At 50.2% G+C, this 16,159-nt stretch overlaps 1 protein-coding gene across 1 annotated transcript; it reads left to right on the top strand.

Annotated features, from left to right (window-relative positions):
- Positions 1 to 187: 187 nt before the first annotated feature.
- Positions 188 to 14,499, top strand: LOC125448976 (endothelial zinc finger protein induced by tumor necrosis factor alpha-like). The gene is made up of 5 exons (XM_059641717.1): positions 188 to 291; positions 674 to 793; positions 3,126 to 3,466; positions 4,124 to 5,592; positions 13,344 to 14,499. The coding sequence occupies exons 1-4, from the start codon at positions 188 to 190 to the stop codon at positions 5,308 to 5,310; spliced, it is 1,752 nt and encodes a 583-aa protein (XP_059497700.1). The 3' UTR covers positions 5,311 to 5,592; positions 13,344 to 14,499.
- The last annotated feature ends 1,660 nt before the right edge of the window (positions 14,500 to 16,159 follow it).

Raw genomic sequence — 16,159 nt, 5'->3', positions numbered from 1 at the left:
CCTCCCAAAGTCACATCGGATACGAACACTTACAATGTTCACGCCTTTGGGAAATACCTGAGTTTTCTACTTCAGACCAAAGCAGGCTAGAGTGAAAAAGCAGGGATGTACTGCTGAAGCTGTGTAAGGCTCTTGTCAGACAGCATTTGGGATATTGTGAGCCGTTCTGGACCCTATATGTGGAAGGATGTGCTGGTCAAGGTTGTTGTTGGGGGAGGATCCAGTGAAGGTTTACAAGAACGATCCCGGGGATGAAGGGCTTGTTGTATCAGGAGCGGTTGATGACTTTGGGTCAGTATTCGATGGAGTTTAGAAGTATGAATCTGACTGAAACTTACAGAATGCTGAGAGGCCTGGATAGGATGGATATGGAGAAGACATTGCCACGAGTAGGACAGACCAGGACCTGAGGGCACAGCCTCAGAGTGAAGGGGCAACTCTTTAGAACTGAGATGAGGAGGGAATCTGCGGGACTCATTTCTGTAGAGGATTGTGAAGGCCAAGTCATTGAGTGTGTCTCTAAGACCAGGATAAATAGGTTCTTGATTGGTAAGGAGATCAAGGATTATGGAAAGAAGGCAGGAGTTTTGGGTTGGGAAACACATCAGCCATGATCAAATGGCCTAATAACAGTTTCTATGTCTAAAGTGTGGACAATATCTCATTCTCCCAGACTATACTTCATGTGGCAACCAGTTGTCCCTTCGCTTAATCTGACACAGCAGGCACTCTGTGTAGAACAACAGAAAGATAACAGCACAGGAAACCATTCGATTCATCAGGCCTGTACAAGGTGAATATACCAGCTGCAGGAGAAGGTAGAACTGGATCTGTATGTACATAAGTCAATAAATGTGACAGGACAGGTGGAGAGAGCAGTTCATAAAGCAGACAGTGTCCTTGGCTGTACAGTCGAGGCATAGAGTACCAGAGCAAGGAGGTCATATTGAACTTGTTAAACCTTCGCTGCAATACTGAGCACAGCTGTGAACACTTGAAATACAGGAAAAACAGGAACACATTGGAGACAGTGTGCAGAAGTGATGTACAAGGATGGTTTCAGGGATGTGGGAATTCAGTTAGGAAGAAGGCTGAGGTGAGATCTGAGAGACATTTTCAAAATCATGAGCAGGGCTGGGGGCTGTGGGAATAGGGAGAAGCTGCTCCCGCTCTTAAGAAGAACAAGATTGAGGGGATGTAGATTTAAAGCGATTTGGAAAAGAGACAGATAGCCAGGGAGCTCCAGATTTGTTAGCATTACAGTTTTGCTTTGTGTGATTGAATCTGCCCATAGTTTCTCACTTTGGGATGCCTCCCATTGATATGTCACTGAGCTTCTTACAGTGAACTGTTTCCAATCCATTTATGCCAGATTACCTCTCAGCTTTGTTTTAAAAAAAAGTCTTCCCCCAATTTAGAATTCTTACTCCTGCTCTTTATCCCTTTTGATAATGATGCTGAATGTAATGATTATGATCACTATTTCCAATATATTCATCCACTACCCCTTCCTCCACCTGGCTCAGCTTTGTTTCCTGAGACTGTGCTCTGTCTCATGGGTCCTTTCCAACAGTAGCATTGAACAAGATGAGCCCTTTAGGACTCAAAATGATACCTAACTCCTTGAAAACAAGCAATATTTTGGCATCAACCGATCTCTGTGGCAGGGACCTCCAGAAGCTCGTTGCTCTTTGGGTAAGGCAAATTCTCATCTCAGTCCTAAATGGCCTACCCCATATCCACCCCCCCCCCCCCCGCCACGCAGTTCTGCCACCCTCCATCATTCCTGTATTTAACCTGTTGACCATCCCTTCTGATGATGAATTTCTGCAGTTCATCTTGAAGGCAGTACACACTGCTGCGACTGACTGTCAGTGGTGGAGGGAGTGCCAATCAAATGGGGGCTGCCTTGTTCTGGATGGTGTTGAGCTTTTACAGCATGATCCAAGGCAAGAGGGGAGCATTCCACATCTCACATTGGTTATCATTGTGGAGAGTAAAGTGGTGTCCCAGAACTGCAACAAAAACAGAAGTTGCTGGAAAAAACTTAGCTGGCAGCATCTGTGAAGTTAAAAATCTGCTAACATTTTGGGTCTGCTGACCCTTCCTCAGAATTGCTGTCTGTTACAGAAGTGATGCAGCTCGAAAGGAGACTATTCAGCTCATCATATCTGCACCACCTTGTGAAATGAGTGTCATTACTGAGGGCCAACCAACCTCTTGCTCCCCAGTTCCCAACACATCCGTAAACTCTGTTTTTATCCGAACCATCGTCCAATGCCCTTGCTAGAGAAAGCAGGAAAAGGAAGGGAGGAACAAACTCAGCAGAAGTGGGAATATCTATGTTTTGGACTCAAGAATGGAGCAGACATTATTGACACGGGCTCAATTGAATGCAGTGAAAACGTTATAAGATAATAAAATGTGAGGCTGGATGAACACAGCAGGCCCGGCAGCATCTCAGGAGCACAAAAGCTGACGTTTTGGGCCTAGACCCTTCATCAGAGAGGGGGATGGGGTGACGGTTCTGGAATAAATAGGGAGAGAGGGGGAGGTGGACCAAAGATGGAGAGAAAAGAAGATAGGTGGAGTGGAGAGTATAGGTGGGGAGGTAGGGAGGGGATAGGTCAGTCTGCTCTCCACCTATCTTCTTTTCTTTCCATCTTTGGTCCGCCTCCCCCTCTCTCCCTATTTATTCCAGAACCCTCACCCCATCCCCCTCTCTGATGAAGGGTCTAGGCCCGAAACGTCAGCTTTTGTGCTCCTGAGATGCTGCTGGGCCTGCTGTGTTCATCCAGCCTCACATTTTATTATCATGGAATTCTCCAGCATCTGCAGTTCCCATTATCGCTGAAAACGTTTTAATGTCGCCTCTCTGCAGTAATCACCAATTTTGGCCATAAAGGGGAAGAGGGATCCTGAAATGGGAGCGAGCAAAGACAAACATTGAGGAGAGACACACAAAAGGGGTAGAGAGTGGAGAAGTGACACACATGGGGGATAGGGACAGGGAGGAGCACCCATTGGGGAAGACATAGGTGGGAGTGTCATATGGGGGTCAGGGAACCCACAGGAGGAGACACACATGTTGGAGAGTCACATGACAGCTCCCCGGAACGTTGAAGACTGTGGGAACATCTGAAAGCTGACCTCACAAAGGGAAGCCAGTCCCGCCCTCCACTCCAGAGCGTCTCCCATTGGTTAGAGGAACAGGCCGGCCCTCCCGATACCCGCTCATCCCATTCGCTGGGCTCCCCGTCGATCACTCATGCTGGGCAGGCAAGACATCGCCCCACCCCGCCAGTGTCCGCCCGATTGGTTGGAGGACCAGACCGGTCCTCCGAACTCCGCCCTCACCCCATTGGCCGCGGCCGCCCGTCCATCAGCGGGCGGGTGGTCACGTGTCGCCCGCCGCCGCGGCCGCCGATCGTTGGGCACCGTCTCTCTGTCACAGGCTCTGCTTCAGGTACGGCTTCCTTTTACCGCCTCGGGCGGCAATTCGCCCGGTATCTGTTTTTTGGAAAATAAAAATAAAATTCTCTGCAAATTCCCTCTCTCCCCGCCGAGGCGCCGCGGACCCGCCTCCCTTAAGGGGCGAAGTGGGGGAGGGGTAACGGCTGGCGCGCGCGCGCGCTGGGGCACCGACGGCAATGGGCGTGGCCGGCCGTGCCGTGTGGCGCATGCGCGGAATGCGAGTCAGGACCCTTTGGCAAGATTGCCAAAATCAGATGGCCAGTTCGTGGAGGAACTTTAGGCTTGTGTGTCTGTGGGACGGGAGGGAGGTGGTATTTGCTGCGTGGTGGCACTGCAGTGCTTCGCACTGTGAGAGAGGAGTGCATTGTTAGTTTTGGGTGGGGGTAATGTGGACGCAGGGTGCATGCTGATGCTGATCGACAGTTAACTGCCAGAACCCATTTAAAATTTAGAGATGGTGGTGTCAGTGCGAGGGCTGGCCTCGGGTTTCTGCTAGATTCCTTGATGGTTGTGTGAGGATCTCCACTTAACCTCTGGTAAATCCCTGGGCTTCTGGTACCGATTCACATTGTCCCTCTGCCATCCCCCCCCCCCAACCCCATAGATGGCACCCTGTTACCGATCTGATGTGCTGCTTTCCGGCTTTCAGGGGATCCTGCAATTAACGGCCCGGGGCAGACAGGGAGCCCAGAGCGGGAGCGGAGCATGGCAGAGCATGAGGAGCCAGGGGGAAGGCTGGACGTGCCAGGGGGAGGCAACATGGCCACCGGAGGAGGAGGAGGAGGTGCCGAAGGCACGGGCAAGGCCTACACCTGCCAGTTGTGCGGCCGGGGTTTCACCCAGTCATCCAACTTGTCACGGCACAAGCGGAGCCACAGCGCTGAGCGGCCGTGCACCTGCGAGGTGTGCGGTAAGGGCTTCCTATACCCCTCACAGCTGAAGACTCACATGCTGGGCCACAGCGGTGAGAAGCCCCACTCCTGCCCCCAATGCGGCAAGGCCTTCTCCCGCATGTCGGGCCTGCTGACCCACCAGTGGGTGCACACTGGAGAGAGACCCTACACCTGCACCATTTGCGGCAATGGCTTCACCGACCCATCAAGCCTCAGCGTCCACCAGCGGGGCCACACTGGCGAGCGGCCGTACGTCTGCGCCGAATGCGGCAAAGCCTTCGCCCACTCTTCCACCCTGCTGGCCCACCAGCGGGTACACACCGGCGAAAGGCCCTATGTCTGCCCAGACTGTGGCAAGGCCTTCACCCAGTCCTCGGTGCTGGTGGCTCATCGCCGCCTGCACACGGACGAGCGACCCTATATCTGTGCCATGTGCGGCCGAGCCTTCGCCCAGTCCTCCTCGCTGCTCACCCACCAGCGGGTTCACACTGATGAGCGCCCCTTCGCCTGCCCGGTCTGTGGCAAACGCTTCCGCTGGCTCTGTAACCTTCGCACCCACCGGCGCACCCACACCGGCGAGCGCCCCTTTCCCTGCCCACTGTGTGGCAAGCGCTTCGTGGACTCGGGCAACCTGCAGGCCCACCGCCGGCTGCACACCGGCGCCAGGGACTTCTCCTGCACTGTGTGCGGCAAGGCCTTTGTGCAGCAGGCGGCGCTCCTGGTTCACCACCGGGTGCATACTGGCGAGCGGCCCTACATCTGCCCTGTCTGTGGCTGCGGCTTTGCCCTCTCCTCCACCCTTGCCATACACCAACGCCGCCACACAGGCGAGAGGCCCTTCACCTGCACCGTCTGCGGCAAGGGCTTCTCCCAGTCCTCCGCCCGCCTCAAGCACCAGCGGGTGCACCTTGCCAAGGAAGCGGCCGGGGAACCAGCGTCCTGAATGCTAACCACCCCCCCCACCCCCGAACCAACCCACCTTCCCCCTCCCCTTCCCCAAGCACTTTCATTCCTTAACTGCTGATCCTCTGACGGTGGTCGGGAATTGATCCTGCGTCACTATCATAGAACCTGAGGATTTGTGGAGATATAACTCGGCTGACCGGGAAGTGGGGAGAGAGAACCGCTGTATCAACGATTCCTGAGGAGAGAAAAGCAGAGTTAGACCATTAGATACAGAAGCAAAATTAGGTCATGCAGCTCATTGCTGCACAATTCGTTCATGGTACGTTTCTCAACTATCATTGTCCTGCCTTCTGTCCATAACCCTTGACCCCCTTTGCAAATCATGACCCTGTCTAATTCTGACTTAAAGACACTCAGTGACTGGGCCTCCACAGCCCTCGGCAGCAATAAGTCTCACACATTCCCCACTCTCGGGCTGAACAAATTACTCCAAGGTTCGGCCCTTCACTCTGAGGCTGTGCCCTCGGGTCCTAGTCCCTCCTACTGGTTGAAACATCTTCTCCACATCCACTCTACTCAGGCCTCTCGGTGTTCTGTAAGTTTCAATCAGATCGTACACCCCCCCCCCCCCATCCTTCTAAACTCTATCAAGAGTCCTTAACCGCTCCTCATATGACAAGCGATTAATCCCTGGGATCATTCTCGTGTCTTCCTTGGACCCCCCCCAAGGACAGCACAATCTGTCCTTCGATACGGGGCCCAAAACTGCTCACGGTATTCGAAATGGGGCCTGACCAGGGCCTTACACAGCCTCAGCAGTGCATCTCCACTGTTATATTCCAGCCCCTCTTGAAATGAATGCTAACATTCCATTTGCCTTCCTAACCTGCATCTTAACCTTCAGAGAAACCTGGGCCAGCCAGGGCTCCCGAGTCCCTTTGTGCTTCAGATTTCTGAAGCCTTTCCCACTTTGGATGATTTTCGTTAGCATCCTGTGTCCAGTTTGAGTCTTGCCCAGAAGTGCGGACTGTTAGGAACCTATGGAGGCTCCAGCTCAGCACCCCTCACTTCTGAAGGAGAGCGGCGCTGGACTTGAGAGGTTGTCTCTGTTTCTGTCTCTCTGCGCGCAGATGCTGCCGAGTCCCCCCATCACTTTTCTGTTCTCGTTTCTAACTTCCAGCGTCCGCAGGGTCTGCCTCGCACTTCACACGTTTAAAACGGCAGAGGGTTGGGGGCGGGGTGTTTCGAAGTGATGTTATTCCCAGGCAAGGGACGACTTGGAGACCTTCAAACAACTCTAGACTCGAGAGTTGAGGAGACGGTGTTTCTGTCCCACCGGTGCTCAGAAGGGCCAGGATAGTGGTGGGGGCCAAGTGAAACCGGCCGGAAATTCCAGAGAGAGGTGCCCTCACCTCGAGAGGGGTGACATTGTGCGCCTCGCCCTGGCAGGGAGTGGTCAAAGTGAAAACTAACAAAGTTCTGAAGGGAGAAGCTGGATGAACACATGAGGGACTGGGGGGTAGATGGAGGGATCGGGTGGGAGGAGGCCCGTGTGGTGCAGGTGCACCAGGTACAGGACAGATGGATTGAATGGCCTTTTTCTGCACTTGATACACTTGTCAGAGTAGGAGAGAACAAAATAGACACACTGAACTTGTCTAATCAATCTGTATGAAGGAAGCATTAGCAGAAGCGATATTGTATATCTGTGTGTATGTGTGTCCGTCTATCCGTCTTTAATATCCCTCGCCTGGGTGCGTCCTTGAAAAAAGACGGAGTTTTGGGGAGGGGTGTAACAGAAAACTGGAGCCATGACCTCAGTCAGATCAGCCACCCCTCCTCGGAATGGCGGGGGAAGTCTCGAGTGGCCTAATGCTGAACCTCACTTGGATGTGTTCAGCAATGGTTGCCTGCCCACATTTGCTCCCCCGAATTGGGAGTCACACTCAGCCATTTCAGAGGGCAGTTCAGCATTCACCCCATCAATGTGGCTCCAGAGTTCCCGTAAAGGGTAAGGACAGCAGGTTTGCTTGTGTATGTTAACGTGTCAGGCCGTTCTGTGGCTTGTTTTCCCCTTTACTCATTGATTGGATGAGGGTGTTGCTTGTTAGGCAGCATTTATTGTCCATCCCTAATTGCCCAGAGAGCAGCTAAGAGTCAGCCACGTTGCTGTGGGTCTGGAGTCACATGTAGGCCAGACCAGGTAAGGATGGCAGTTTCCTTCCCTAAAGGATATTAGTGAACCAGACGGGTTTTCCTGACAATTGACAATGGATTCATGGTCATCATTGGATTTTTAATTCCAGATATTTATTGAATTCAAATTCTACCATCTGCCGTGACAGGATTCGAACCTGGATCCCAGAATATTGTCTGGCTGCTGGATTAACAGTCCAGCAATAATGCCACTAGGCCATCGCCTCCTCCAGGAAACCTCACAGCCATCATCACTTTGGCCAATATTTTTTAAATATGATTAAATCCATTTTAGTTCTCAGTTACTGAACTGCATCTACATTGCCCACCATTCCAGGTGGATTTGAGCTCAACTTTCCAGGCTCATCATTCCCAGCTTCAGGTGTGCCTCAGTTGCCATCACTTGCAGCCCAGTGCGACAGTGTAGCCTGTTTTAGATCCCACTCCAGCAGCAATTAAAAACTGTGGGCTGACACAGCAGCGTGTTTTAGAGGGAGCACCGCACTGTCGGAGGGTCAGTCCTGAGGGAGCGCTATACTGTCGGAGGGTTAGCGCTGAGGGAGCACCGCACTGTTGGAGGGTCAGTGTTGAGGCAGCACCGCACTGTCGGAGGGTCTGTGCTGAGGGAGTGCTGCACTGTTGGAGGATCAGCGCTGTGGGAGCAGGGACTGTCGGAGGGTCAGTGCTGAGGGAGCATTGCACTATCGCAGGGCTTGTATTGAGGGAATGTTGCACTGTTAAGGTAGATAGGAACTTATGAAAGATGAACACAAGAGATTTGGAAATGGCATGGGTGACTTGTACATGAAGCCCAGAAAACTAGCAGACTGGATGCAGCAGGTAACCAGGAAGGCTTATGGAATATTTCCCTCATTTATAGTGTCATAGAGGTATACAGCATGGAAACAGATCCTTAGGTCCAAGTCGCCCTTGCTAACTAGATATCCTATATAAATCTAGTCCCACTTGCCAGCATTTGGCCCATATCCTTCAAAACCGTTCCTATCCATGTACCCATCCATCTGCCTTTTAAATGTTGTCCCAGCCTCCACCACTTCCTCTGGCAGATTGTTCCACACACACACCATCCTCTGCACGAAAACATTTCCCCTTAAGCCACTTTTATATCTTTCCCATCTCATCTTAGATCTATGCCCTCTGGTTTTGGATTCTCCCACCCTGGGGACAAGGCTTTGCTTATTTCCCCTTTCCATGCCCCTCATGATTTTATAAACCCTCTGACGGTTTTGGGAAAATATACCCAGTCTCTCCCTATCGCTCAAACCCTCCAACATCCTTGTAAACCTTTCCTGGGTCCTTTCAAATTTCACAACATCCTTCCTGTAGCAGGGAGACCGGGATTGAATGCAGTATTCCCAAAGTGGCCCTAACCAATGTCCCTGTACAGCCACAACATGACCCTCCCAGCTCCCTGTACTCAATGAACTGACCCATAAAGGCCAGCAAACCGAACCCCTCCTTCACTGTCCTATTCACCTTTGAATGAACTATGAAGCTCACTCTAAGGCCTCTTTGTTCGGAAACACTCCCCAGGACCTTACCATTCAGTGTATAAGTCATGCCCCTGGTTTGCCTTTCCCAAAATGTAGCACCCCACATTTATCTAAATTAAACTCCATCTGCCACTTCTAAGCCTGGTAGCTCATCTGATCAAGATCTCATTGTATTCTGAGTCAACTTTCTTCGCTGTCCACTACATCTCCAATACTAGTGTCGTCTGCAAACGAAGTAACCATATCTCCTACGGTCACATCTAAGTAATTAAATGACAAAAAGCAATGGGACCCAGCACCGATATTTGCGGTACACCTCTGGTCACGAGCTTCTAGTCTGGAAAGCAGCCCTCCACTGCACCCTCCATCTTCTACCTTTGAGCCAGTTCTGTATCGAAATAGCTACTTCTCCCTGTATTCAGCGAGATCTAACCTCGCTAACCAGTCTACGATGCAGAAGCTTATCGAATGCCTTACTGAAGTCCATATAGATCATTTCTGCTGCTCTGCCCTCATCAATCCTCTTTGTTATTTACCCAAAAATCTCCAGCACGTTACTGGGTTGCAGTGTAAGAGTCAGAAGATTCATTGCTAATATACAAGGTGCTGGTGAGCCCACATTTGGAGTAATGTGAGCAGTTTTGACCCCTTATTTAAGAGCAAAGATCTAATTTTATTGGAGGCAATTCAGTCAATGTTCTTGAGGCTGATCCCTGGCCTAGAGAGATTGTCTTCTGAGCACAGATTAAGCAGATTGGGACCTGTTGGAAGAATGAGAGGTGATCTCATTGAAACTTTGGGTCTTAAGGGGCATGACAGGGTAAATTCAGAGAGGATGTTCCCTCATGGGAGAGTGTAGGAAGAGAGGAAATAGTCCCAGAATTTAGGGGCATCATCTTGAGATGAGTTGTGCGGTAAGGGAACAGTAACCTAGTGGATATTTAAAGCTGAGATCAATAGATTCTTGATCAGTTGGGGAATTGCAGGATAAAGAGAAAATGCAGGAAAGTGGACATGAGAGTTTCAGATCAGCCATGGCCCTATTGAACTGTGGAACAGGCTCAAGGGGCCGAACTGCCTCATCCTGTTCCTGATTCTTATGGTAATAATTAGGAACAGGATGTGTCCTGCCATCTAATGAGAACATGGCTGATTCACTTCAGTAACATTTTCGTTTTTTGTTGGTGCAATCACAGGATGTGGGTTCTGCTGGCTGGCCCAGAGTGTATTTTCCTTCCCTTTTTGAAGCTGTCTTGTTGCCATAGCCAAGCCCACAATCCCGTTGAGGATGAGTTCCCAGGCTATCTCGTGTCCATCACTGCTTTTAATGTCTGGGGTTCAACCATTCTTGAATGCACCCAGTGACTGAGCTTCACAGCTGTCTGTGGCACAGACTTCCAGAGATTCCCCACTCTCTGTATGAAGAAATTCCTCCTCAACTCAATGCCGAATGGCCTTTACCCTAAACTGAGCCACTTAGATGTAGCCCTCAACCTCCAGCCCTCACCCCATCCAGGCCAGCAGATACATGGGAATACCACCACCTTCAGGTTCCCATCCAAGCCACTCCACTTACTGACTTGGAAATATACCACCGTTCCTTCACTGTCGCCAGGTCAAAATCCTGGCATTCCCTCTCTAATGGCATTATCGGTCAATGCACTCAGGTGGACTGCAGCGGTTCAAGAAAGCAGCTCATCACCACCTTCTCAAGGGCAATTCGGGATGGATGATAAATGCTGGCCAGCCAGTGGCCCCCACATCCCACAAATGAATTTAACAAAAGTAAACTACCCTGTCTGTGCCCCTCCGAACTTTGAGTCCCTTAATAACTGGGGAGGCGATAGCTTAGTGGTATTGTTGCTGGAGTGTTAACCCAGATACTCAGGTGATGCTCTAGGGGACCTGGGTTCAAATTTTGCCACGGCTGATGAGGGAATTGGAATTCAGTAAAAAGAAATGGAAACGCACGGCCAATGATGACTATGAATCGGTTGTTGGAAAAACCCATCCAGTTCATTCAATGTCCTTTTGGGAATTGTATCTTTACATGGTCTAGCCTGGCCTACACATGACACCAGACTCACGGGAATGTGGACATCCCTTAATTGCCCCCTGGGCAATTAGGGATGAACAGTAAATGCTGGCCTAACCAGTGACAACCACGTTCCCTGATTGTTTTTATTTTCAATCCAGTTCCAGCATTAGCTTTCCCTGCTCTTTCTCTCTCCAATCTGACAGGCTGCCACCTTGCCACAGGTGCTGCCACCTTGCCACAGGTACTGCACACAGCACTGTCTCTATATATAATGTACATATATAATCACAGTTAACTCAGATTGCCTTGACGTGGAGTCAACATTGTCATTTGCCTTCTTACGGATGAAAATTCAAACTGAGAGACCCCCTCTGCCAGCTGGTCTGGAATAAATTAGCTGAATGTTAGTAATATATCTTGCAGTCAGTATCTACACTTCAGCATCAGTGAGGTTAAAACAAAAAGATTTCCTCTGTTCACTCTCACACCATTAAACCCCAACTGTGATTTACAAACAAGTAAAATGCTCGGTCAAACATTGATGTCTAACTGTGATGTCAACAAAGCTCTGACGGAAGACTCAGTTTAGGCCCCAGGATAGCTAGCCCTGGGTAAATTCTACAATGTGCCACTGCCCGTCAGTATCTGTGACGTCTGTCTGTTTTAGGTATGCAAAAGTTCCTCTGCTGCATTTTGTCAAGTATTTTTGTTATTCAGTTGAGAAAAGTGTATGTTGCAAGGCAAGGCTTCTGCCTACTACCAAACCACACCCCCCCCCCCCCACCCCAGCAACCAATTGGCTCACCAGGCCCACAGTTAAGGGGCAACCACCTTCGCTGTGGGTCTGAATCACATATGTAGGCCAGGCACAGTTAGGTCCGGCAGAATTCCTTCCCAGGAGGGCACGGGTGTGCCGGTTAGGCTGTTGTGTTAATTGTACCGTTGCAGAGACTGACATTAGAGTCCACATTTCACCTTAATCAGAAAACCACACGGTCAGAGGGTCAGCGCTGAGGGAGCAATGCACTGTCGGAGGGTCTGCGCTGGGGGAGCAATGCACTGTCGGAGGGTCAGCGCCGGGGGAGCAATGCACTGTCGGAGGGTCCGTGCCGATGGAGCAATGCACTGTCGGAGGGTCAGCACCGAGGGAGCAATGCACTGTTGGAGGGTCTGCGCTGAGGGAGCAATGCACTGTCAGAGGGTCAGCGCTGAGGGAGCAATGCACTGTTGGAGGGTCTGCGCTGTGGGAGCAATGTACTGTCGGAGGGTCAGCACCGAGGGAGCAATGCACTGTTGGAGGGTCTGCACTGAGGGAGCAATGCACTGTCAGAGGGTCAGCGCTGAGGGAGCAATGCACTGTTGGAGGGTCTGCACTGGGGGAGCAATGCACTGTCAGAGGGTCAGCGCTGAGGGAGCAATGCACTGTTGGAGGGTCAGCGCTGGGGGAGCAATGCACTGTCAGAGGGTCAGCGCTGAGGGAGCAATGCACTGTCAGAGGGTCAGTGCTGAGGGAGCAATGCACTGTCGGAGGGTCAGCTCCGAGGGAGCAATGCACTGTCGGAGGGTCAGTGCTGAGGGAAATCTGGTGTCATTCTATCACAATGCACCTTTACTGTTAGGAGCTTGTCGATCCTGCATTGCATGCTTTTGCCAATGTTTGCTACTGAACACCCAATCTGCAAAGCATCCAACGGCCTCAGACAAAGGACAAGGAAAGTTCCTGATTGCTGGTGGCAGCGACTGTGCCAGGAGAAGTGTGGCTGGGATTTTACAGGCACAAGACTAGGCTGGTGTGAAAGTGTAGAGTGCAAATCTCCAGGTAGGACCTGAAAAGTGCCTGGATTGGGTCATGGCCCTAGAACAGTACAGCACAGGAACAGGCCTTTTTGCCGACCATGTCTGTGCTGTCAGTAAAGCTATTCAAAAGTAATCCCATCTGCCTACACATGGTCCATATTCCTCTGTTCTTTGCCTGTTCACATTTTCTGTGAAAATGCCTCTTAAACTTTGCTGTCGCGTGTGCTTCTGCCACCTTATTTGACAGTGCATCCCAGGCACTTAACCACTGCCTTTGTTTTAAAAAAAGACTGCTCACAGTTCTCTTTTAAATTTTCCGTCTCTCACCTCGAAACAATCCACCCTATCCATCCCTCTCATAACTGTATACACTTCTGTGAGGTTTGCACTTCAGTGTCGAAACTGTTGTTGTAGCTAATGCACTCCAATCCCGGCAACATCCTGATAAACCTCTTTTGGACCCTCTCCAGAGCCTCCTATAGTGTGCCCACCAGAACTTCCCATTCTGTTGTGTTGTTTTGGTAGGAACAACTGAACTGGAAAGCAGATCGGAAATGTGCTGGAGAAACTCAACGGGTCCAGCAGAACCCAGCTAGAGACAGGAACAGAGTTAACACTTCAAGTCTGGTATGACTCCTCCACAGAACTCCGGAACTTCTTCGCTTCCCAAAGAGTAGTCATGCTGAACTCAAAAGAACAACCCTACGTTTTCCTTTCCGTAGATGCTGCTAGTCCTGCTGGGACTCTCCTGCATTATCTATTTTCGTAGAAAATACAACCAAAGAAGGCATTGTCTCAGTGTCAGACCAGTATGATGCTTGTGAACGGCTCAGAAGAGAGGTTCAGGTGCTGTTAGGAATGACCCTAATAATCTGGTGGGACCCATTTGGGGGTGGCTTCAAGGGAGAGGGTTGGTCGTAGAGAAGCTACCAAAGGAGTCAACAGGTGGTAGGTTAATCCCTCCTGGCTACCCACTGGTGTTGCTTTCCTCAATGACACTGTCATTCCCACCAGCCTAACTTCCAATCGCTGCCAGCTGATCTTCTACATCCCAACCTCCCTAAATCTGAGGTCATCCAAAGTGGGTTCTGTTCCCCTATCACCTTCCCCAAGACAGCTGGAGCTCACTGACTTATATTGGCTTCCAGCCCAGTGACATTTCAAGTTTGAAGTCATTCCATTTGTGATCTGCTATCACCCTCTATGATCTCTGCGCTCTTCCTAATTCTTGTTCAGTTTTGGAAACCTAGTCAGCATTGATGAGTTGGGCTGAAGGGCCTGTTTCCGTGCTGTATAGCTCTATGATTCTAATTCCACCCAGTGTGAACATCCACTGATTCCTGATCACTCTTCCATAAGTGGCCATGCCTTCAACTACACAAGAGGCCTAAACTCTGGTGTTACCTCCCCCTCTGCCCTTGTTAAAATCCATCTCTCGGGCTCAAACAAGACTGTTTCAGCAAGGCACTGGTGATCTGGCCATATGTCTCCCTGGGATGTTTCTTTACATTAAAGGCCCCATGTAACATGACATTGTCATTCTCCACTTCTGTCACTGCTCTATCTGCAGTCTTTGTTCTGTGTTCATGATATGACCTATTATGTGTGTGGATTATCTGTTTTGCAATAAATAAACTGCCATCAGGTCTCTTTAACAAACAACAAATCTTGACTTTTTGCAAAACTCAGAGTGACAGCGCTTGACATCAAGACTGTATTTGACTGTGTGTGGCATCAAGGAGCCTGAGCAAAACTGGAATCAGGCAGCAAATTCTCCACTGGTTGGAATCAGACTTGACAGATAGGAAGATGGTCGTGGTTGTTGGAGGCCAGTCATCTCATTAATGACTTCCCGCCATCATGAGGCCAGAAGTTGGGATGTTTGCCAATGATTGCACAATGTTCAGCTCCATTCACAACTCCCCAGGTGCTGAAGCAGCCTGTGTTCGAATGCAACAAGATCTGGTCAATGTGCAGGCTCGGGGGAAGAAATAGCAAGTAACATTCACAAATGTCAGACAATGAAAGCCTCTGATAAAAGGCGATCTAACCTCTGCCCCTTGACATTCAATTGCATCACCATCACTCACTCCCCCACCGTCAAGATCCTGGGGATTACCTTTGACCAGAAAGTCAAGAGGACTGCAACAGGTCATCACATCCTGACTCCCCAGAGCCTGTCCACCATCAACACAGCACAAGTCAGGAGGGTGTGGCAATATTCCCCACTTGTCCTGGATGGGTGCAGCTCCAAAAACAGTCAATAAGTTCGACTCTATGCAGGACAAAACAGCCCCCGGCACCACATCCACCAACATCTACTCTTTCCACCACCGACGCTCAGTTGCAGCAGTTTGCTCCATCTACAAGATGCACTGCAGAAAACTACCAAGGCTGTTTACACTGTACCTTCTAAATCCACAACCACTTCCACCTAGAAGGACAGGGGCAGCCCATACATGGGAGCACCAGAGCCCTGCATGATCCCCCTCCGAGCAACTCTCCATCCCAACTTGGAAAAATATCGGCCATTCCTTCAGTGCGGCTGGGTCCGAACCCCTGGAATTTCCTCCCTAATGGACATGTGGGTCTACCCTCCAGCACGTGGGCTGCAGCGGTTCAAGAAGGAAGCTCACCCCTACCTTCTCAAGGTGACAACCAGGGCCGGGGTGATAAATACTGGGCTCAGCCAGCAACACCCAGGCTTCATGATTGCATAAAGAAAATAAAATGGCTGAGCATCATTCTGTTCTGTTCTGACGGAGTCACAGTTCTTTATTTGCAGCACAGAAACATGCCCTTCAGCCCATCATTTCTGTGTCTGTAATCAAACATCTGTCTATTCTAATTCTGCTCTTCAGCATCACGTATCTGGAACTTGCCTGGGAAGACAGTGAACAATTGTTTCTCCACAGCCTTCCTTCCTCAACGCTTCCCTAATCCTCACACCCAACTGGTTGTCGATTGATCATCCCTAATTGCCTGGAGGGCAGTTAAGAGTCAACCACATTGTTGTGTGTCATATATAGACCAGACCAGGTAAGGACAGCAGGTTCCCTTCCTGAAGGGCATGAGTGAACCAGATGGGTTTTCCTGACAATCAACAGTGGATTCACAGTCATCATTAGATTCTTAATTCCAGGTATTTATTGAATTCAAATTCCACCATCTGCCATGGCAGAATTCGAACCCAGGTCCCCAGAATATTAACTAGGTCTCAGGATTAACAGTTTCATGATAATCCCACTCAGCCATCACCTCCCCTAATCCAAGTGCCTTGTTATACTACCTTTAATATTAACTTCTAACATTTTCTTTTTGAAAAATATAAACCTTGCTGG

The sequence above is a fragment of the Stegostoma tigrinum genome, chromosome 43 (genome assembly GCF_030684315.1).
Source record: "Stegostoma tigrinum isolate sSteTig4 chromosome 43, sSteTig4.hap1, whole genome shotgun sequence".
NCBI classification, from domain to species: Eukaryota; Metazoa; Chordata; class Chondrichthyes; order Orectolobiformes; family Stegostomatidae; genus Stegostoma; species Stegostoma tigrinum.
Note: the sequence above shows the minus strand (reverse complement) of the source record. Positions and strands in the feature narration are given on the sequence as shown.